At 36.5% G+C, this 22,195-nt stretch overlaps 1 protein-coding gene and 1 long non-coding RNA gene across 4 annotated transcripts in view; one reads left to right on the top strand and one right to left on the bottom strand.

The window, feature by feature from the left end:
- Positions 1-55: 55 nt before the first annotated feature.
- The window catches only part of LOC129738697 (uncharacterized), a 47,500-nt gene continuing 25,360 nt past the window's right edge, over positions 56-22,195 (bottom strand). The window contains exons 1-6 of one of the 3 annotated variants that reach the window (XM_055729954.1): positions 16,610-16,832; positions 2,211-2,280; positions 1,715-2,152; positions 1,337-1,648; positions 824-1,273; positions 56-554 (exon numbers count right to left, since the gene is read on the bottom strand). In XM_055729954.1, coding sequence (XP_055585929.1) covers positions 394-554; positions 824-1,273; positions 1,337-1,648; positions 1,715-2,152; positions 2,211-2,277 — 1,428 coding nt within the window. In that variant the 5' untranslated portion in view covers positions 2,278-2,280; positions 16,610-16,832 and the 3' untranslated portion in view covers positions 56-393. Of the gene's footprint in view, positions 555-823; positions 1,274-1,336; positions 1,649-1,714; positions 2,153-2,210; positions 2,281-16,609; positions 16,833-22,195 lie in introns of those variants that run through there. The other 2 variants (XM_055729955.1, XM_055729953.1) reach the window with 2 other exon arrangements.
- LOC129738700 (uncharacterized) lies at positions 19,236-20,542 on the top strand. Its single transcript, XR_008735604.1, has 3 exons — positions 19,236-19,457; positions 19,529-19,609; positions 19,672-20,542. It is a non-coding gene; the product is annotated as an uncharacterized LOC129738700 (long non-coding RNA).

Below are 22,195 nucleotides of genomic sequence, written 5' to 3' on the forward strand. Positions count from 1 at the left end.
TTAACTTTTTTCTTCCTGTTAAGTACTGTCATCTAGGCTTTAACAAAAATACCTCTTTTTTCAATCAATAAATAATTTAATAAATAAATAAATTTTTAGAGAAAACATTTCGGTCACTCGATGCAGATTTACAACTTTGAACGCAAGCACACTTCAATAGTTAACGTCACTTAATTAGATATAGTACGATTTCAAGGTACTGATTCATCTGCACAATGGCTATCCCATTTGAAACTTGAATTACAATCACTAACAATTACTGTATACAGTATATATATATTACTGTCATATTTCCAATTGCAGTTCGTCAGCGATCAATTTTTGAAATTAAAATACCTTACACCAATTCGTTTCAGCCTTGGTGCCTATGAATCGTACTTATTGAAAACCAAACTACAGTATTCGGAATAATCGGGTTAGGTTAGACCAACTGAAAGCATATTTAGGTTGTTTTGGTTGTTTCTCCTCAATCTCTTGTTTTTCATCAGCCTCGTCATTTTCTCCGCTTTCCTCATATTCATCTTCATCTTCGTCGTTAGATGGAGTTTTAGTTACTAAAAGATAAGTTTAAATATATGTTTGTCAAACAGGACCACACTAGTTAGAACTAGAGTGCCTATAAGAAGAGTGACGCCAATGTCAAAATTGGAATAGCGATGAGCTGTCAGTGTCGTTCCAAACGAACAAATGACCTGTCAAATTCTGCCTGAGAAGGCTGAATTTGACAGGTCATTTGTTCGTTTGGAATGACACTGACAGCTCATCGCTTATTCCAAATTTGACATTGTCGTCACTCTTCTTATAGGCACTCTAGTTTAAATACCTTCGGTAACTCCATCTTTTTCATTTGAAATCCCATCGTCTTCTTCGTCTTCATCATCATCATCATCTTCGTCATTTTCGGAACTGTCGTCGTCGTCGCCAGAAACGAGAGAGGCTACGATGTCCGTAATGTCATCTGAAGTGTTTTCATCTTTTTTCTTTGTTTTCGTGACTGTAGCATTCTTCTTCACAACTTCCGGGACAACAGGCGCGCTTGAGTCTTGTTTCTTTGATTTCTTCTTATCGGTAGCTGCTTTGGTTGCCGCAACGGTTGCCTCAACTTTATTTGCTGTTTTCTTTTTCTTTTGACTAGTTGTACCCAAAAGGTCTCCCAGGAAATCTCCTTCCAGAAGACTGAACCCAGCCTCGGAGGCAGGAGTATCTGGTTCGTCTTGCTCCGCTCCATCATCATCATCGTCGTCATCGTCCTCTTCTTCATCTTCATCATCATCTGGAAAAGGGAGATGAACATATGAAGAAGCCGCACTACTTATACGACTTTATGTATAATTACCTTCTCCTAAACCCAAGGATCCCAAAAGATCATCTCCTTCATCTTCGTCATCATCCTCATCATCTTCGTCCTCATCATCGACATCTTCAACTGGGGGTAGTGGCTCCGGTTCAGTTACAGATAGACCTCGAGGTCCGAATTTGAAACATGAAACTCTCAAGACAGCTTCCACTTCGTTATCGGCGCGCAATTCCAGACCCAGGCATGCCTTGAAATGATCATCTGAACGGCGACTGATACTGTAGATTCTACCACAAAACCGATTGAACCCTCCTGGAAGTGGCATACAGACGGGAGTCGCTTTTCTACCTGCTTGATAGATTTAAAAATAATTTGCTAATAAAGCATTATTTTGAAGTTTTTTTTTTGTTCTCTAACCTGAGATAACACGATTGGCCAGCACACGGTCACCAAATTTGATTCCGATAGACATTCGATTTCCGTCCAGATATTGCACAGCCGCACACCCCGGTCCCTTGATCGGTATTAACGGCAGGGCAAAATCACGACAGCAATTACATTCGTATGTAGTACATTTGCAGTAACGATTTATCGGATTTGCGTCGTCTACGTTGACTACTGGAGCCTCACTGCTCACCTCCTGTGGCACCTGATTTATTTCTTGTAACACTTGATTGTCCTCGGAATTGGATTCCTCTTCGACATTCACATTGGCTGCTTCGGCACTGGCATCCGTTTCCTCGACAGCATTCGACTCAGAAACGTTACCATCGACTGCATTGTCACTATCGTTATATTCCTCAACATCTTGTCTCAACACTATCGGTGCTTTATTATTCGATTGAGGAAGTTTTGCTGAAAATATATCTACATATAGTATATTTATAACAAATTAATTAGGTCACAAGTATACTTTGGGCTACTCTTCCGGATACAATTCCAATCAATCCTACTAGGATGATTAAGTGTTTTAATCTCATTTTCTGAAAATAAAATTAAAAAAAAATTACTTTAGTACATGCGAAACATAGAATTCAGTTGAATGAATATTGAAGTTCAATTTTAAACTTAAAAATTGTAGGGTTAAATGTAAAACATTGCTTAGTACCAAACCTGAAACCAGAAACAACGAAATCGTCAACTGATTTCTAATTCTGAGATGCTAATTATTAATATAAATTGGAATCTCCACTCTCAATCTAAATTCTTAATGTGGATTATTTGAGTTATTTAGACCTATAAGTCCTCTGGATTGAAGAGTTAATCATCGTAAATTTGTTTTATTAAAACGTTGTTCCTAAAAAACAGATGACATGTCATGAAAAGTATTTCAAATTAAGATTACGGGCCCTATTACATAAGTCGAGTCACGAGTCTCCTTACTCGAGTGAGCCATTTTGGTATTACAGTAGTCGAATCGAGTAGAATTTCAGTCGAGTAGCTCGACTGAGTCGACTGCTTGAAAGTTCGTGACTCAGCTGTTTCACTCGACTACCGTAATACGACATTTCGCTCGACTCGACAGTGACTGGAGTCGAGTCGAGTTCTTATTCTTATTCTAATGTGTTGTAATCTTCTATACATCTGTAATCTTTCAATTCTTAAATATTCTTTCTTAAAAAATATAAAATTTAACTGATATAGCCGATAAAATAATTTCATAAGACCTATAATTCAATGTTCGGTAAATCGCTCGAGAAAAGCAATCAGGATTCGTTTCAAGCTAGAATACTTACACCTCCGAATGCTGTGATTCGCACGTGGTGAACGTATCCGTTGAATATTTGTCGAACATCAGAAAAACCATTTCTGAAGGGATGTTTGTGAAAGTGCGTTAAGAAAGTGATTGTGATTGAATCGATATTCCTTGCTGTTAACTACACCTTTTAATTGCGGAATTGCTTATGGCTGAAAGTCCTAGTTAACCATCAAACGAACTCTATGAAAACTGCCGTGAAATTCACAATCTAAGCTAGTTATCGACCAAATTGGCTAAGTCAGCTGCTATTTTCGATCTACCAACACCATTGTACCGTACCCCTTCAGAAACATTCTTTGAAGTTCCACTCCCCTGTTTGTTTACGAAATGTCAATCACAAACAGAATGGAAAAAAATAAGCTAACAAGCTTCCGCTTCTCAACCGCTAGTAACGACCTTGTCTAAACGGTCACGAGAAGACCTGACCAACTCGGACGATGACGTGGATTCCCTGACTGAACTTTGGACCCGGATGCAATCTACACACTCAATCTTTTCTCCTGTGGTCGGGAGGATTTCGTCCTGTATTTTCAACAGCTGAAATTACAGGACGATTTCAGGACAGAAAATCACTACAGGAAAACAACTGTCAAATTGGCCTGTAGGCTTGCAACGGCTTTCTCCTGTGATTTGCAGGGAAATTCTTGGGACTATCCTGTAGGCTCAGGACTATTTTCTTTCGATGTTTACATTGAATTAAATGATGCATAAACTTCCAAAAATATTTATTATTTTGAATCACTATAGAACATTTATTAATCTTAATGAGAAGTAGTTAAAGTTAATAAAATAACGACGTCGCTGCTGATCTGAGCATTCCTTATGTTGGACGGCATTTCACCTGAAAACAAACAACAAAAATGTCAATGTTTATATTGTTTGTTAAATTTAGAATAAAATTACCAGGTTCTGCACTACCAAGGGTACATTGACACGAAATAAGCTATACAATTAGGCTCCTTTGAGACTCCGTCGGTTGATCCTTCAAAAAAAATGTTCCATGTGCACGACTTGCAACCACACGCACTTCTTTAGCTTTACGACTTCTACTGAGAAAGGGAAAATTATACGGAACATTATGCGCGTAAGATAGAAAAGGATGAACTATAAAAAACGCGACAGAAAACTTTTGACAGCTGAAGTTTTCCTATAGTACAGGACAATATTCAGAGCGCCTGTGCATTCGTGAATATTATGTCCCGGATATCAGGAGAAATCAAGTGTCCCAAGATTCGGGAAGGTTCCCATACGAACTTCGAATAAATTCATCCATTCCCCTGTGGTTCAGAGAGTCAATATCCTGAGGGGAAAATTTGCAATCTAAGTGTGTATGTTCTCAGTGCTGAACGACAGGATCACTCAAATGGAAAGTAAAATAGAAGCCAACATTGCAGCCACGAAATCAGAACTGAGCCAGCGAATGGATGTTTTAGAGGAACATGTCACATCTTTGAAAAAACAAACCTTTGATGATGTCAACAATCTTCGTAGTGAGGTGAATACACTACGCGACGACTTGTTCTTTTCGAATGAAGCTATCGAAAGGTTCAAGAAATCTCAACAACTTGTTATCTACCTGTAGGGATGAGATGAAGAATATACAAAAAAATAAATCAAATTTAATTAGGAATAAAATAAAATAATAGTTGTATTCGGCAACACTGTAGATGAATAAAATAAAATAAATTTCTATGAGAACATTTGCTATTTTGGCAGCACTTGACAAACAAACAAAACAAAGTCAGTCATTGATCTATTCTTGCGAGCGACAGACGTGTTTCAGTGAATCTCTCAATTGAGATTCGTAAAATCACGACAATGGCGTGGTTGGTAGAATAAGCACAAATAGCGCAGATATTTAAGGCTGCTGCTGCTGATTGTTTTGATTTGGCCTTCCGGTGGAAATAAGACGGAATTGCCCCTGAAAAGCGCAGATATTTAAGGCTGCTGCTGCTGATTATTTTGATTTGGCCTTCCGGTGGAAATAAGACGGAATTGCCCCTGAAAAGCGCAGATATTTAAGGCTGCTGCTGCTGATTGTTTTGATTAGGCCTTCCGGTGGAAATAAGACGGAATCGTCCCTGAAAAGCGCAGATATTTAAGGCTGCTGCTGCTGATTGTTTTGATTTGGCCTTCCGGTGGAAATAAGACGGAGTTGCCCCTGAAAAGCGCAGATATTTAAGGCTGCTGCTGCTGCTTGTTTTGATTTTGCCTTCCGGCGGAAATAAGACGGAATCGCCCCTGAAAAGCGCAGATATTTAAGGCTGCTGCTGCTGATTGTTTTGATTTGGCCTTCCGGTGGAAATAAGACGGAATTGCCCCTGAAAAGCGCAGATATTTAAGGCTGCTGCTGCTGATTGTTTTGAAGTGGCCTTCCGGTGGAAATAAGACGGAATTGCCCCTGAAAAGCGCAGATATTTAAGGCTGCTGCTGCTGATTGTTTTGATTTGGCCTTCCGATAGAAATAAGATGGAATTGCCGTTAGAAGCTTCTAACTAAAGAAGCTTAAGGCTGCTGCTGCTGATTGTTTTGATTGGGCCTTCCGGTGGAAATAAGACGGAATCGTCCCTGAAAAGCGCAGATATTTAAAGCTGGTGCTGCTGATTGTTTTGATTTGGCCTTCCGATGGAAATAAGACGGAATTGCCGTTAGAAGTACAGATATTTAAGGCTGCTGCTGCTGATTGTTTTGATTTGGCCTTCCGGTGGAAATAAGACGGAATCGCCCCTGAAAAGCGCAGATATTTAAGGCTGCTGCTGCTGATTATTTTGATTTGCCCTTCCGGTGGAAATAAGACGGAATTGCCCCTGAAAAGCGCAGATATTTAAGGCTGCTGCTGCTGATTGTTTTGAATTGGCCTTCCGGTGGAAGTAAGACGGAATTGCCAGATATTTAAGGCTGCTGCTGCTGATTGTTTTGATTTGGCCTTCCGGTGGAAATAAGACGGAATTGGCGTTAGAAGCACAGATATTTAAGGCTGCTGCTGCTGATTGTTTTGATTTGGCCTTCCGGTGGAAATAAGACGGAATTGCCCCTGAAAAGCGCAGATATTTAAGGCTGCTGCTGCTGATTGTTTTGATTAGGCCTTCCGGCGGAAATAAGACGGAATTGCCCCTGAAAAGCGCAGATATTTAAGGCTGCTGCTGCTGATTGTTTTGAATTGGCCTTCCGGTGGAAGTAAGACGGAATTGCCAGATATTTAAGGCTGCTGCTGCTGATTGTTTTGATTTGGCCTTCCGGTGGAAATAAGACGGAATTGCCGTTAAAAGCGCAGATATTTAAGGCTGCTGCTGCTGATTGTTTGTTTTGAATAAGCCTTCTGGTTGGGCGGGCTGTTTCTTAAAATACTATCGAATTATTCCGGCTCTTGTAAACAGAGTTAGAGTAACAAGGAAAGCACAGTTCGAGAAAGCTGTTGCTAAAATGTTTTTTTTGCGGATTGTTCCGGCTCTGGTAAATAAAAGCAGAGCGACAGAGAAAGCACAAATTGGGAAGGTTTTGTGAAGAATATTTTCGGGTGAAATGAAGAATATGCCAAAAAAAAAAAAAATTTGAAAAGCTTTTGCAGAGAATGCAATGTAGAATTGAGATGAGGGATATTTGGGATATAAAATTTTGTATTTTAGAAAAAAAAGTCGGTAAATTAAAGATTCTATTGAGAATAGAGTTGAGAAGGAATGTAGAAATGTGATGAAGGATAAGCAGAAATTTAAAAAAAAATTGTAGGATGGAGAATTAAGATGTGGAATATGGAATAAAAATGGAGGATATTTGGTAAATAAAATTTTGCACTAAAGAAAAAAAAACAAATGTTGATGTGTGAAAAGTTTTAATTAAGAATAGAGGTGAGAAGGAATGTAGGGATGAGATGAAGAATATACAAAAAAATAAATCAAATTTAATTAGGAATAAAATAAAATAATAGTTGTATTCGGCAACACTGTAGATGAATAAAATAAAATAAATTTCTATGAGAACATTTGCTATTTTGGCAGCACTTGACAAACAAACAAAACAAAGTCAGTCATTGATCTATTCTTGCGAGCGACAGACGTGTTTCAGTGAATCTCTGAATTGAGATTCGTAAAATCACGACACTACCCTCCTTTGATTGGCCGCACTAACAATATGCTTGAAAATCTCAACATAGAAACCATACGTCCCATCGAGCCTATGCTAAGACACGGTCACCGCCCTTGGTATTTACGTTCCCCAAAAATTGACTGGACATTTAGAAAATCCCTGAACGCAGGGGTCTCTTCTACAAGAGCAACGAAAATTTTCAAAGAACACGTGGTACAAAACTATAACTGTTTCCAACAAATATTTACCGATGGTTCAGTTGTAGGAAACCAAGTTGGATCAGGAATTTGGACTTCATCACTAGCACTTAGCAAACGGTTACCTAAAGAATGCTCGATATTTTCAGCCGAAGCTTGGGGAATCTTAAAGGCCGTTACAATGATCACGTCGCCCATTGTCCCAACCATCATTTTTTCCGATTCAGCAAGCTGTATCGCCGCCATCGAAAGTGGTTCCTCAAAACACCCCTGGATTCGGGCGGTAGAAATGGAATCTAAAAAGAAAAACGTCACGTTCTGCTGGATTCCTGGACACGCCGGAATATCTGGTAATGAAAAGGCTGACCACCTCGCCAATGCTGGAAGATCTAATGAACCGATAGACATGAAAATACCTGCCCAAGACGCATCTAGAACAATAAAACTGAACATAAGGAAAAGTTGGGAGAACCAGTGGTTTAATGAACAGGAAAAGTTCCTTCGAAAGGTGAAATGCACAACGTTTGCCTGGAACGACAGAAAAAGCAGAGAAGAAAACCGGGCCCTCTGTCGGCTCCGAATTGGCCATACGAGATTGACACACTCTGGTCTGTTCAGCAGAGAAAGATGCAGAGCAACTTGCGAAGTCTGTGGGACATCGCTGTCGACCGAACACATTCTTCTGGATTGCCGAAAGTACGACGACGTGAGAACAAATCTACTCTTCAACGGAGATATCAGCGAGATCCTCTCGAACACACCTGAAAATGAAGATAAATTAATTTCTTTTCTTAAACAAACAAAACTGCTTCGTGAGCTATAAGGACCTACACAATTTGTAAAACCAGCAACTCAGACAAGAACTAATTGTAACACAATGAAATGCAAAAATTAAGAATAGACCCGAATAACCCGGGTGGTTAAAAGGTCTCAAATAAATAATAATAATAATAATAAAACGACACTACCCTACACCCTCAACGAAGATCTCAACAAGGTTGTTGAACATATTGCCAGTGGACTCGGTATCCCACCGCCGATGGTAGATTTACGACGTCTAGCCAAATCACCAATTGCTGTTGGATATAAACCGCTTATTCTACGCGAATTCGCGCTGAAACAAAGAAGAGACGCTTTTTTCAGTGCCTATCTGAGTCAAAGATCCCTTACGCTGCGCACCGTTGGCTTTCCTAATGACAAAAGAATCTTCATCAACGAAAACCTAACCGTACACGCCATTAAGCTGCGATTGAAGGCCTTGAAACTTAAGAAGTCAGGGCGCATTGTGAAAGTGGTTTCTAAGGACGGACTCATCTTCATTCAACGGAATCCAAACCTCGGAATTGAACCTATCTACCATGGAAATCAACTCAATTAATCTAAAACCTATCCTAAATTATCACCTCAATCCTTCTACCCACTCCTTTTGCTTCCCATCTTTTATTCCCTTGACTCCCTCCCCTCCGGAACAGTGTCTCCACCAGTGCTGCAATTTTTCTGAAAACACGAATGATATTGACTGTGATTTTTTATCAGTGTAAAAAGCTTAAACTGAAATGAATGGAATAGAAAAGTCAACAAATATAAAAGCTTCTGATCGGCTCGGTCATCTTCGTGCTTACGGCAAGCTTTATGAGTTTGGGTGTGTTCAACAGAACTCAATCGAAATCAATTGAAATGGATTGACAGTTGATCAGCTGTTTTTCCAATTGACTTCGATCGATTTCTATCAGGCTGCTGAATGATCAGCCAGACACTAATACTAATGCGCTTAGTTTGTTTTCATTTTTTCCACAAATCCACGTCCACAAATTTTGCGGACAGCAAACGCTGAGGCTGAGATGTGACGTCGTGATCGCGCAACCGGAATTCATCTAGACGATCGGGAACTTTTCTATGAAAAGAATGCCGATGACGATTATGTTCACCTATAGCCAAGCGGCTGAGAAAGCTGCTGAAGGAATGGCGGAAAACTTGGAAGATACCAAGGGACATAGCATCAAGGAATGGGTTTCTATGTTGAGTACACGTACCGAAATCGCTAACCGATTTTAAAGCAAGGGTCAGTATGTCTACCGCGATAAAGTCCGACGGATGTGCGAACAGAACAAATCGAGTTTTGTTGTTGCTTATCCAGATTTGGCGAACAACCAACATGTTCAGGCCTATTTTTTGCCAGAAACACCTTTTCAAAAATTGGAAATTAATGATAAAATTGCCAGGGAAATGGTGTTGAGCATCTATCCCACATACAAACATGATATTAAATGTCATCATGATATTAAGAAATAAAATTCAGGGTATTAATTTGAAATTTATTTGGCATCTTACCATATTTGACAAACACTTTCACCACATTTTTTGATCAGTTGCTACACTGCCGCTATTCGCAAGACTATCCCATATGCATTTTCGTCATTTTTCAGTTTATCTCGAAAATCGTTCAAATGCAGTTAGTTCTTCAATTTAGACTTAAAACTTTCATAACTTTGTTCTCAACATATATGAAAAAAATATCAAGTCATGTCTGTCCCATATGAAATATACCCGCAAAGCTGTCCCATATGTCTATTTATACAGAATGCTTCAAAATTGCTCCTCTAATTTACGTTCATTTTACAAATATTCATACAATGTGTGCGTCAAAATAAGCATTCATTGAAATTGCGAATTTTAGACTAGAAAAAACAGTACAGTAAAATTAAAAATAACATTCTCCATAACTTTTACAAGCTGTGTTTACACACAAAATTTTCAAGGCCGAAATTTAGCAAAAATTTGCTCAAATTTGACCAGCTAGAAACTTAGCAATCAATTTAGCAATATTTTTAAACTATTATTTTAGCAAACGAGCGAAAAGTTAGCCGCCGCAATTTTTACTCAAATTTTTAGCAAAACCGGAGGAAAAGTTCGCTGGTTTTGAAATTTCAAAATTTATTGTTTTTTTTTTCTCTGGAGAATCAGGGATAATGTTTGATTGTGAAATAGAATACACAAATTTCCTTCACTTTCATTTTATTTTTCACATTTTTTGCTATCTTCTCTCACACTTTTCGTACAACGGAAGTTCCGATTCCGGCGAGCCAACTGCCGAGCCATTTACTTCAACGAATGCACCGGAGTGTGTGCCGGATGCAGTTCGTTGATATTCCAGTTGTGGTCCCCCTTCATTTCCTGTCTGTTGCGAGTTTCCTGTTGCAGTTGTAACCTGGTCGGAAGAAAAACAAACAAACAATTTTTAATTAAAATCGGAAAATCTGTACAATTCATAATCGGCCCTTACCTGTACGCATCCGGTGTCGATTTGGTTAGTATTTAGTTGTTAACTTAGCCACCTCTAGAACCACCAACATCGAACTTTCGGCAACGCGCGCTATTTTTCTTCCAATCCGCGGCGGCTGCTGTCTGTACACAAAACGGCTAGAAAACCTTCGTTTTACTAAAATCAAGCAAAATGAACTTTCTTTTTGCTAAAATCAAGTAAATTTAGCTTTTTGCTAACTCAACAGTAAAAAAATATTTTTGCTAACGGAAAGTTACAGCGAAATTTTGCTAAGTGGAGCCCCGAAAGTTTTGTGTGTAGACTAATGGGTAAATTCCATCAAACTGTTTTTTTTTAATTTCGCATGAAGCTTTTTGAATTTCTTTGTAAAACATGGAAAATAGTCAGCTACAAAGTCATATTTCACTTCCATCTGTACCGTTGAGCCGTCAACACGTACGCCGGAGCATCGTATCGTTGCTGTGTACCTGCAGGAACATTTTACATTATTTATTTTTTCCTTACCTGTATTTCAATCAGCACTTTTCAGTGCTAAAATTATTTTCATTTTCTTTTATTCATATTTTCTCTTTTCTTTCCAGCATGGGGAAGTCTTCGGCCGGCTCAAGGGCCGGAAGAAAACGGATTGCTGAACCTAATCCAGGGCCATCTGCCAAAAAAGTTGAAATTTCCAATTCATTCGATGTCCTTCATAACATCGGTGATGAGGAAATATTCATATTTAATTCTGATAAGAGTACTAAGAAACCTTCTTCTTCTTATACTCTTAAAAACGAAAGGATTCCACCAATAACGGTCACGATTCCTGACTTCAATGCCTTTCGAAAAGAAATCGTCACTTCCGTCAAGGATGTGAAGATTTCTTTTCAGATCGGTCGAAGGGGAACTGCTCGTATATTGGCGGAATCTTTTAATGATTTTCAAAAGGTTTTAAATTATTTGAATAATAAAAAACACCAATTTTTTACGTACGACGCTAGAAGTGATCGTCCTTTTAAAGTTGTACTTCGTGGTCTCACTGGCGATCAGACACCGGATGAGATCACAGCTGAATTAAATTCTTTGTTAGGTTTTTCTCCAATTCAAGTAATTCAAATGAGGAAAAGAACCAACACGAATAATACCAGTAGTGTTGGTTTTGCTCCTGAACTTTATTTGATCCATTTTAAAAAGGATCAGGTTAATAATTTGCAAATTCTTGAAAAGGCTCGTCTTATGTTTCATTGTCGAGTCAAATTCGAACCTTTTCGTAAATCTTCTACCAATTTTTTACAAAACATTACGCAATGTCGTCGTTGTCAAGCTTTTTGTCATGGCACTAAAAATTGTAGAATGAATGCCAGATGCATGTTTTGCGGCTCATTCGATCATGAAAAATCTAAATGCCTTTTTGGTGGTGATAAGCCAAAAACAGAATTTTTTAAGTGTGCGAATTGCGCATGTAATCACTCCTCGAATTCGCTAGATTGTCCCATCAGGGCAAAAATTGTTGCTTCTAGGAAAAACCCCAAAGTTTCCAGAAAAGTTTCTTCTCCTCCTTCCTCTTTTTCGTCTACACACGTCAGACCGGCAAACAACCTGCCTGTTCGCAGTCAGCCTCGGCCTACATTGGAATCACGGCTGGGTAATACCCGAAGTGATTTTAATGTTACCTGGGCTGAATCTGCGCCCCAGACTCGTTGTTTATCGTTCTCAGAGGTGGTTGAAAATGGGTTTCCCTCTTCAGGTTTAACTAATAAAAATGGGAAAAAACCAAGTCTCAACGTTCATGCGAAGGCTTGGGAAAATCCCCGAAATTCAAATACTTGTTCTTCTCCTTCATTTTCTGATCCTAACAATTTTGTTGATTTGGGTGAGATTACTGAGGAAAAATTAAAATTTGTGCATCAAAATTTAATGGAAATGATGCAACTTATGTTGAAAGCAAATTCAATGTTTGAAGCTTTCCAAACTTCTTTTAATTATGCTAACAAAATTATTATGACTTTACGATTCCCTCATGGATCCAAATAGATGTTTAAATATTATGAATTGGAATGCTAGATCTTTGCTGGCTAACCAAGATGAATTCTTTTTATTTTTGAAAACTCAAAACATACATATTGCTGCCATCACTGAAACTTTTTTAAAGCCAGACAATAACTTGAAAAGCAATGCTTTCTTTAAAATTTTACGAAATGATCGACTTGATCGACAAGGTGGGGGTGTAGCTATTGTCATCAATAGTCGTCTCAAATTTAGACTTCTTCCTTCTTTCAATACAAAAGTCTTAGAAACAATTGGAATTGAATTAGAAACTTCTATGGGGAAAATTATAATTGTTGCCGCATATTTGCCTTTCCAATGTAGCGGTGAACAGAAAAATTTTTTGAAGGGAGATTTACAAAAACTCACTAGAAATAAATCTAAATTTTTTATTATTGGTGACTTTAATGCAAAACACCGATCTTGGAATAATATTTCATCAAATTCAAATGGGAATATTTTGTTTAATGACTGCTCTGCAGGTTATTATACTGTTGAATATCCTAATGGGCATACTTGTTTTTCTTCAATTAGAAATCCCTCCACAATTGATTTGGTTCTAACGGATTTAGGCGAGCATTGTAGTCAATTAGTTACTCATGCGGACCTCGATTCAGACCACCTTCCAGTAACATTTTCTTTATCTCAAAGTCCCATTGAAAACCCTTTAAAATCAACTTTTAATTTTCAAAAGGCTAACTGGGAGCGATATATGAATTTTATTGAACGTACTTTAGATGTCAACGTTCCACTGAATTCAATAGAAGATATTGATTTGGCTGTAGAAAATTTGACAACTTCAATAGTCAATGCTAAAGCCGCTTCAATACCTAAAGTTAAACATAAATTTAATCAACCTTTAATTGATGATGATCTTCAGTTTTTGATACGACTGAAAAACATTCGTCGACGCCAATATCAACGTACTAGGGATCCTTATTTGAAATTAATTTATTGCGACCTTCAAAAAGAGATCAAACGTCGTTTAAATTTCATTCGTAATGAAAATTTTGCTAAAGCAGTAGAGGATATAAAACCCTACTCAAAGCCATTTTGGAAATTAACTAAAATTTTGAAAAAGCCCCAGAAGCCAATTCCTACTTTGAAAGATGGGGATAAACTTCTTTTAACTAATTCAGAAAAGGCTCAAAAATTAGCCCAACAATTTGAGTCTGCTCATGATTTTAATTTAAACGTTGTAAGTCCAATTGATGCTCAAATTTCCCTAGAATTTGATGATATTCTTTCCAAGCAAAATGTGTTTGAAAGTTCTTGTGAGACAAATATTGATGAACTTAAATTGATTTTCAAAAAATTTAAAAACATGAAAGCTCCGGGGGAAGATGGGATTTTCTATATTCTTATTAAAAAGTTGCCTGAAAGCACTTTAAATTTTTTAGTTAAAATCTTCAACAAATGTTTTCATTTGGCTTATTTTCCCAATAAATGGAAAAATGCCAAAATAACTCCAATTTTGAAACCTGGAAAAAGTGCTTCAGAGCCTTCAAGTTATCGACCAATTAGTTTGCTTCCTTCTTTAAGTAAACTATTTGAGAGAGTTATTTTGAATAGAATGATGATTCACATTAATCAGAATTCTATTTTCCCTGATGAACAATTTGGTTTTCGTCATGGACATTCTACTACACATCAACTTTTGAGTGTAACTAATATGATTAACGCTAGCAAATCTGAAGGTTATTCAACTGGTGTTGCTCTTCTTGATATTGAAAAAGCTTTTGACAGTGTTTGGCACAAAGGTTTAGTAGCTAAATTAGCTCGATTTGATTTTCCTGTATATCTCACACACTAAGATTGCAATTATTCCGCTCGGGATCATCATCCTCTGAATCACGGGAAAACAGCTCAAAATGACATTCGAATTGTCAAAAACAAGAGGTTTTCCTGAGGCACGTGGAGATTGCTGAACGATTCTCGTACCACTTCATTTCTCCTGAAATTCGAAGGCATTCTTTATCGAATATTCAGGAGCTCGGGCAGCGATTCCCTGTAATACGTAACACATGAAATTTTTTTTACTGTCATGTGTTTGTGTTGGTTCATTGATCCTCAAAAACGATTGTTCCCGGTCATTAGTCGCGACAGTTGCAACCGCAGAAGCTGCTAAAAGTCGTGCGTTACGTTCATCGGCAAAGTGTCGTTACTTACGGCGCGAAACTGTTAGTACAGTATGAGGCCCAAAATTTAATTTTCAGGACCGCTGCTGGTCCTGACGCCTGATAAATAAACTGGATCTTATTATATGTGATATAAGAAAAAATGAATATGTTGCTAGAGGAGGTAAATATTTAATTAATATATAGTTGATTTAAAATTTATGTGTGACCATTTTTTTTTTTTGGCTTCCAGGTGAAACATGCTTCAATTTCTAAATAACACCGGAGAATGCCGAAAAACTTGCACATGCTGGAGAAAAAATTGATTCCGTGGAAATAAAAACAGTGCCGATCAGCCGTCATAAACAATGGACATTTTGATCGTTCAACTGAATTTATAGTTTAGTGTATAACAAAAATTGAATAAATATTTTCTTTTTAAATTGAAAAAGTTTTAATAATTGCTGACAAAATTCCGAATTCTTTAAAAATGGTGGATGGAAGCCGATTCGAGCCTACAGGAACACTTCGAAGTTTCCTGCAAATTACAGGAGAAAACCGTTTCGAACCTTCAGGTGAATTTGACAGTTGTTTTCCTGAGCGTTTTCGCTGTCCTGAAATCGTCCTGTAATTTCAGCTGTTGAAAATACAGGACGAAATCGTTCCGATCACAGGAGAAAAGATTAAGTGTGCACCAAAATTATTCAAAATTATTTGACTAGCCGAACCTTACAAGTAAGCTATCAAAATTCATGCTCTGAAAGGACACTCATTAGAGCTGGTGTCCCTCAGGGTAGTATACTTGGGCCAATCTTATATAATATTTTTACTTCTGATCTTCCTGATGTACCAGAAGGAAAAGGTAGAAGATTATTTGCTGATGACACTTTGCTTTCAGCCAAAGGTCGAAATTTACGGGTGGTACGCAGTAGATTGCAACAAAATTTAAATTCCTTTTTGAATTACTTGAAAATGTGGAAAATTTCTCCTAACGCTTCCAAAACTCAACTTATTTTATTTCCCCATAAGCCAAGAGCAAATTTTTTAAAACCTAATGAAAATCATTCCATAACTTTTAATGGGGTTTCATTAGAATGGTCTGATCACGTTAAGTACTTGGGACTTACACTTGATCGGAATCTTACTTTTAAAAATCACATTGAAGATATTCAATCTAAATGTAATAAATACACTAAATCTCTTTATTCTCTCATCAACAGGAAATCCCGGTTGTGTCTGCGAAATAAGATGCTCATCTACAAACAAGTTTTCCGACCAGCGATCATGTATGCAGTTCCGATTTGGTCTAGCTGCTGCGCGACGAGGAAGAAAGCCATCCAGAGGATTCAGAACAAAGTTCTGAAAATGATTTTGCGGCTTCCACCTCGGCACAGCACCGAAGATCTTCATCGGATTGCGGGCATTGAATCGATCGAAGAGATGGCCAACAAAATCATCTCCAACTTCAGAGGCAAATCGATGCAGTCTTCCATCGCAGAGATTCGTTCTCTTTATGTTTAGTTTAATTTTAAGATAGTGTTTAGTTTTAAGTATAAAATATTTTTGCTATTACAGGATGTTCTCCTACATTAAAAACTTGATTGCGCTCAGCAAATTAAAATCTTATAAATTAATTTTTATAATCTAGTTACTTATAGGGCTATGAACAGTTCATTATTGAGCTGAACACCTAGTTTAATGCAATAATGTAATATAAGTGTAATGATGATTTGATACAAATAAAGACATATTTAAAAAAAAAAAAAAAAAAGTCATATTTTTTAGGTTTTTGTCATGCTGTTACTTGCTGCTTGGACTTTCATAAAATCTATGAACAAATATACGTACCTGGTAGCACGTAGCACACGCTTAAGTCATATTGAATTGATTTTTCTCATCAAATATTTGCAGCTAAAGCCCGGTTTACAGTTCTTGTGAACTCGAACTCGAACGTGAACGTGAACTCACCACAGTGAAAAAATATTCCGCAGTGAAATGTCAAATCGGTCAAATCTTCAAAATTAGTAAGAGGTTTGTTCAACTGCGGGTAGAAATTGGTTTCGATCGGAAAATGACAGATCATTCAACCAATGTTTTGATCGATACTTGTCGAACCAATGCTCAAATTGAAATTCAAATTTCTCACTCTGTTGTGGTATGAGCCTACTTGGTTGAATGATTCAACTGAATCAAAGCAATCGAAAGATTCCTTTTAATTCAACCACGGTACCGTGGTTGAATTAAAAGGAATCTTTCGATTGCTTTGATTCAGTCAAATTTCTCAAAAAAACATATTGTTCTTCTTCAAAACAGATTCAGCTTTGAAAACGATTGATTTAATCAAATAATCCCAATGTTCTTATCTTTGAATACAATGAATTTAAATTAAATTTTATGAATTTAAAGTACTCCCAAAAAGTATTTATCGATCAAGGAGTAACGAGCTTTAGCGATTCGTTTCTTTTGAAAAACTTATTGAAAGGACGTTATGAATATAACTTCTACAAGATAGCCATTTTTTGTTCTTGATTAAAAATTGACAAACAAAAATTTCAAAATTACTTTTAATTAGTGAAACAATTGAAAAGGTTTTTATTTAATTAAAATGCATCAGTACTCTTTTGTTTGTTAATTTTTCTGCTTTTCAGTTCTCCTTAAAACACATCATTTTTGAATGATTTCATAAATTTTTATAATTATTTCCATACCTTTTCTGAAACACACATTTGAACAAAGCGGAATCTATTTTTTTATTTCAATGGAATCTGGCCATTCGATGATCTTCATTTACATTTATTCGTTGAGAAGCTCTTCCAACAGGTACATTTATTCGTCGAGAAACTCTACCAACAGGTGCAATTAAATGATGCCCAAGCGGGTTTTAAAGTTAAAAAAAAATATCGTATGCGTTTCATTTCAAACTCGTAGTATTTTAAGCCTTTAATTGCCTTCAAATGTGCTTACAAATTAAAAAACTAATTTTTTATGAAGCAAAAATTTTTCCGTCATCGGTGAAATTTTTTTCAGAATGCACATTGCCATTCGGACGTGAAAATGAACGCGGAATTTATATTCACCACTCTTGTTCGTTTTCCGTTTTCACGTTCGCTCAGTGCGTTTACACTTCGAGCGGAATGTCAGTGAACGCGGAAAAAATATTCCGCAGTGAAAATCGGGGGAATTGAAATAAAATTAATATTAAAGGGCTTTGAACAAGGAAATCAGTTCAAAAATAATCGTTCAACCATTCCGCATCTATTCCACCTAGTTTCGCAGCCATGAAATGCAGCATAGTCGAGTTTTTGAAGAATATAAGTTTTTTCATTTTCACGTTCGAAAGAACTGTAAATGCACCTTAAGATACTTTGCTGTTTCTGATTCAGCATTAATTTAATTTGACTTATAGTCTTTCTAAAAAGATAATCGACCGAAAAACTTTCCAAAATATGATGGTAGGGGAGATGAGGGCATAACGAGCACCCAGGGCATAATGAGCACTCCTTTTTTCTACATAAGTACTTATTTTCTTAAACAAATTTTCATAAGGACTTGTTTCGTACTATCCATAGTATTAATTTTTCACCAAAAAAGAAATATCCTTTTCATCTTTACAGAAATATTGCATAATAACCAGCTAGGTTCTCAAGTGACGAAAATATTATAATTTTTGAGCACCACCAAATAAGCTTTTATGACCTTTAAATCATCTTGATCTGAAATGTACGCACTGCAACATGATCTACACCCAAGCAACAATTTAAGTTTTATAAAAAACTGGAAGAACACTTCTAAACTTCGTTATAAAACAACGTTTAGCTATATAAACTCCATTAAAACATCTATAAAACGCGTATAAGTGTAAAAAGGCCTACCTACAGGAGGTTCTGAAGTGCTCATCCTAAGTACCTTATACAACCCTATGGACTCACAAGGGTTTTGCTAACAGCTTGTTCTAGATAATCAACTCTTTTTGCACTGAACAAAAAATTCGTGAAATTTTCTCTTTAAAAAAAATGGTTTTGAAAAAGAATTTATTAAAACAAAATAATCCCAATTAAAATCTAATGAAAAGATTTTCTTTTTCCACTAACACTTCAAAATAACCTATTAGTATATTTGAAATATCACAATCGTTTTTTTCGGTCACTTTATGAATAAATATGTTGCGCTTTAAATTTTATCGATTATTTTTTGAAAAAAATGATAAATAATCCACGCGCTCAAGTAATTTTTCGAAATAAAACATTTTATGAAATTTTTATTGGAATAATTTGTAATGAAAATTTATTTAGCAAAGTCAGTCTTGTTCGCTTTGTCAATATTTGATAGAATATACAATTAAAATAGCTAAACTAGTTGCAAATAATACTATTCATTATTAGATTCTAAGAAGCCTTGATTTAAATTTTCATAATTGCATTCAAAAATGGCGATTCATTGAAAACAACTCTTTGCCTTGAAGAAATCAGCTATGAATCATATTGTTCTGGAAAAATGTTATTTTAGGAACAACTTGTCTTATACGAACATCAGTTTTAACCCTTATAAAACTAAAAGTCATTTCCACAGATCATCATAAATGTTTTTACTTCAGTGCAACCAAAACAAACAAAAACAAAGATAATTTAATTGTGATTCCGTTCGTTTTCCTTGTTCTGTTTTTGCTCGAAGACGACCGGCAGGATTGACAAAAACAGTAGGAAATCCTTTGAATCCCGTGTCTGACTAGCAGATTAATCACTCGAGTCAATTTTCGGTGCTTTTCAGCGGCTCACGGACAGATTTTTCAACCACAAGTTGTTGACTGGAACCAGAACAAAATGTGTCTCATCGCTTTTCAATTTAAAGGTAAATGTGATTGTATGATGTATATTAAATAACCAACAACATACGTAATTTATTTATTTCAGAATTTGGCTGCCAGAAAGTGAACTACCATAAACTGGCCGGAAGTACATTGTGGGAAAATTCATTTTCGGAAGTCGCCCAAAAACATTGCATTAGCAGGTTCTGTGAAATGCATTTTGCTGCAGTAACGGTTATCAAACCCTGGATCACGAGACCAATTAAAAGCCGAGCATTGCCCTGGAGCTGAATCAAACGATGTTTCTACGCTTTCCGAATCAGAGCCGGATAGTAGATTAAAACGAAAGAGTTATAGAGGGATGCCGGACGAAGAAAATATTTAAAAAATATATTTGTCGTTTTGGATTTCATTTATATTTTGAAACTTGTAGATTGTGAAATTATTTAAATAACTAAATAATGAAGAGTAAAACTTCTAAATTGTTGTATGAATTCTCTGCTACCGAACCATTACATAAAATAATGGGGCTTCTACGGGAAACGGCTACTACCCATGTCGTCACAAATATTCTACCCTCATCTGTCTCGGGCCCACTTCTTGCTGTATTCTAACTAGACACATTCATTGTTCTGTCCGGTTGTGATCGGATGTGCTTAGAATCACATTCCGGCTAATCTGCTTTCCAGGAATGACACTTTCTCCAAAACGATGATGATGTTTCAGGAATCTTGCAAGCAATGCATATCTAGCAGCTCAATATTATCAAGCTCGGGGGATCCCGTTCGATAGCCTACATCCGCCCATGAATGTGCGAAATATTTAACTATAAAATGATATGATTTTTAAAATGAAATGATTACTTTTCCAACAAAAAGCTTACTTTTAATTTTTTCCACCAGAAAGAAGAATCTTAATTAAATTTGTTCATAAATGAGTCAAGTTTTCTTTTCTTTTTTTCATGTGCTTTTTGACATTCGAGTAGTTTTTTTTGCTTGGGAAAACTCGATCTCAATTGTCTCCCGAAACAGCTTCTTCCTTCATCGGGGGGAAAATATTTAGTCAAATACTCCATTTGGTGGTAAACATTTGAGACGATGCCACACATACACATTTTGTTGTTGGGTTTTGTTCATACACATTTTGACATTTCGATCGGATTTGGACTGTCATTCTTTGTTGGTTTTCTAGAGAGGTTTTATAATTGCTTTGTAGTGCTCTACTAAACCAAAAAAATTAAAGGTTATAAAACATTCTTTGTTGTTGTTTTCTTCAAGGTTGGTTTTCTAGAGAGGTTTAATAATTGCTTTTTAGCGCTCTTCTGAACCAAAAAAATTAATGGTTATAAAACCAACACAAAATTTGACAGGAGTTCTATAAAAAGATTCTATAGTGGTTTTTAAGCTATCTTAAAGGGCAATCATATAGAGTTCCTTATAAATTACGTTACAAAGCAAACAATACTTTATAAATCCCTTATACAACAACTATTTTTTTTTATAAAACCATTCAGAGTTTAAAATGTTGCTTGGGACACATTGTTTCTCAATTTTCAACATCATAAAATTTTTGATTTTTCACTTTAATCAATTTTAAAACGCTTTTTTACTTTAATTTGTTCAATAGAGGCGAACAGAGCACTATCAATGAAGGCATAATGAGCATTTTCTGCCGGGAAATCTAGCAGCGAATTCAACTCGATGAAGTCAACTGAATAATAGAGCTACAGCTTGGCTCGTTTCGTCTGTCGATTTGGCCTATTGGTAAGGTGTCGGAGAGGAAATCAGTAGGCTCGAGTTCGATTCCTGTTCGAGGGAATCTTGTTTGCACATACCGTTCATGATTGATTTTTTTTATTGTTACATTATACGGCTAATTGCATCAAAGCATCATCCGTCAAACAAAACACCAGAAACATAATGTATGAGCATGTGTTAATTCTTTGAATTCTACAAACAGACCTAGATTATTTTGTTATTGCTTCGTTTGATGAATCTACGCCTCACCGTTTAGTGCAATCATGATCATGAATGATAAATGAAAAAAAAAATCACCTCGACCAGGAATCGAACTCGAGCCTACTGATTACCTCTCCGACATCTTACCAAAAGGCCAAATCGTCAGACGATACAAGTCAAGCTGTAGCTCTATTACTCAGTCGGCTTCATCGAGTCGAATTTGCTGCTAGAATCCCCGGCAGAAAACGCTCATTATGCCTTCATTAATGGTGCTCATACTGCCTCGGAGGGTTTCTCATTATGCCTCTACAGTGACTGGTTTTCAGCTTTCGGCAAAAATTTTTAAAATGCATTTTAAACGTTTTTATCTACTTTTTCAAGTTTCATCCAATTAGGCAATAGACTATTTGAGTGTCTGAACACGAAACAATGATGTAATTCACATATTACAGCTGTTCTCTATGGTTAAATAAGCGTTTTCCTTAAGGTGGCCATTATGCCCCCATCTCCCCTACAGGTTGTTTTATTGATGGAACGTTGTTATACATTTTATTTTAGACCCACTCAATTCTTACGATAAACTATCTTTGACTATCTAAACATGTCATAAACATCATTTCAAACTTATTTTTATCAGTAAACAACCAGTGAATTAAACAGCGCAGATAGAGA

This window comes from Uranotaenia lowii, chromosome 1, assembly GCF_029784155.1.
Source record: "Uranotaenia lowii strain MFRU-FL chromosome 1, ASM2978415v1, whole genome shotgun sequence".
In the NCBI taxonomy this organism is placed as follows: domain Eukaryota; kingdom Metazoa; phylum Arthropoda; class Insecta; order Diptera; family Culicidae; genus Uranotaenia; species Uranotaenia lowii.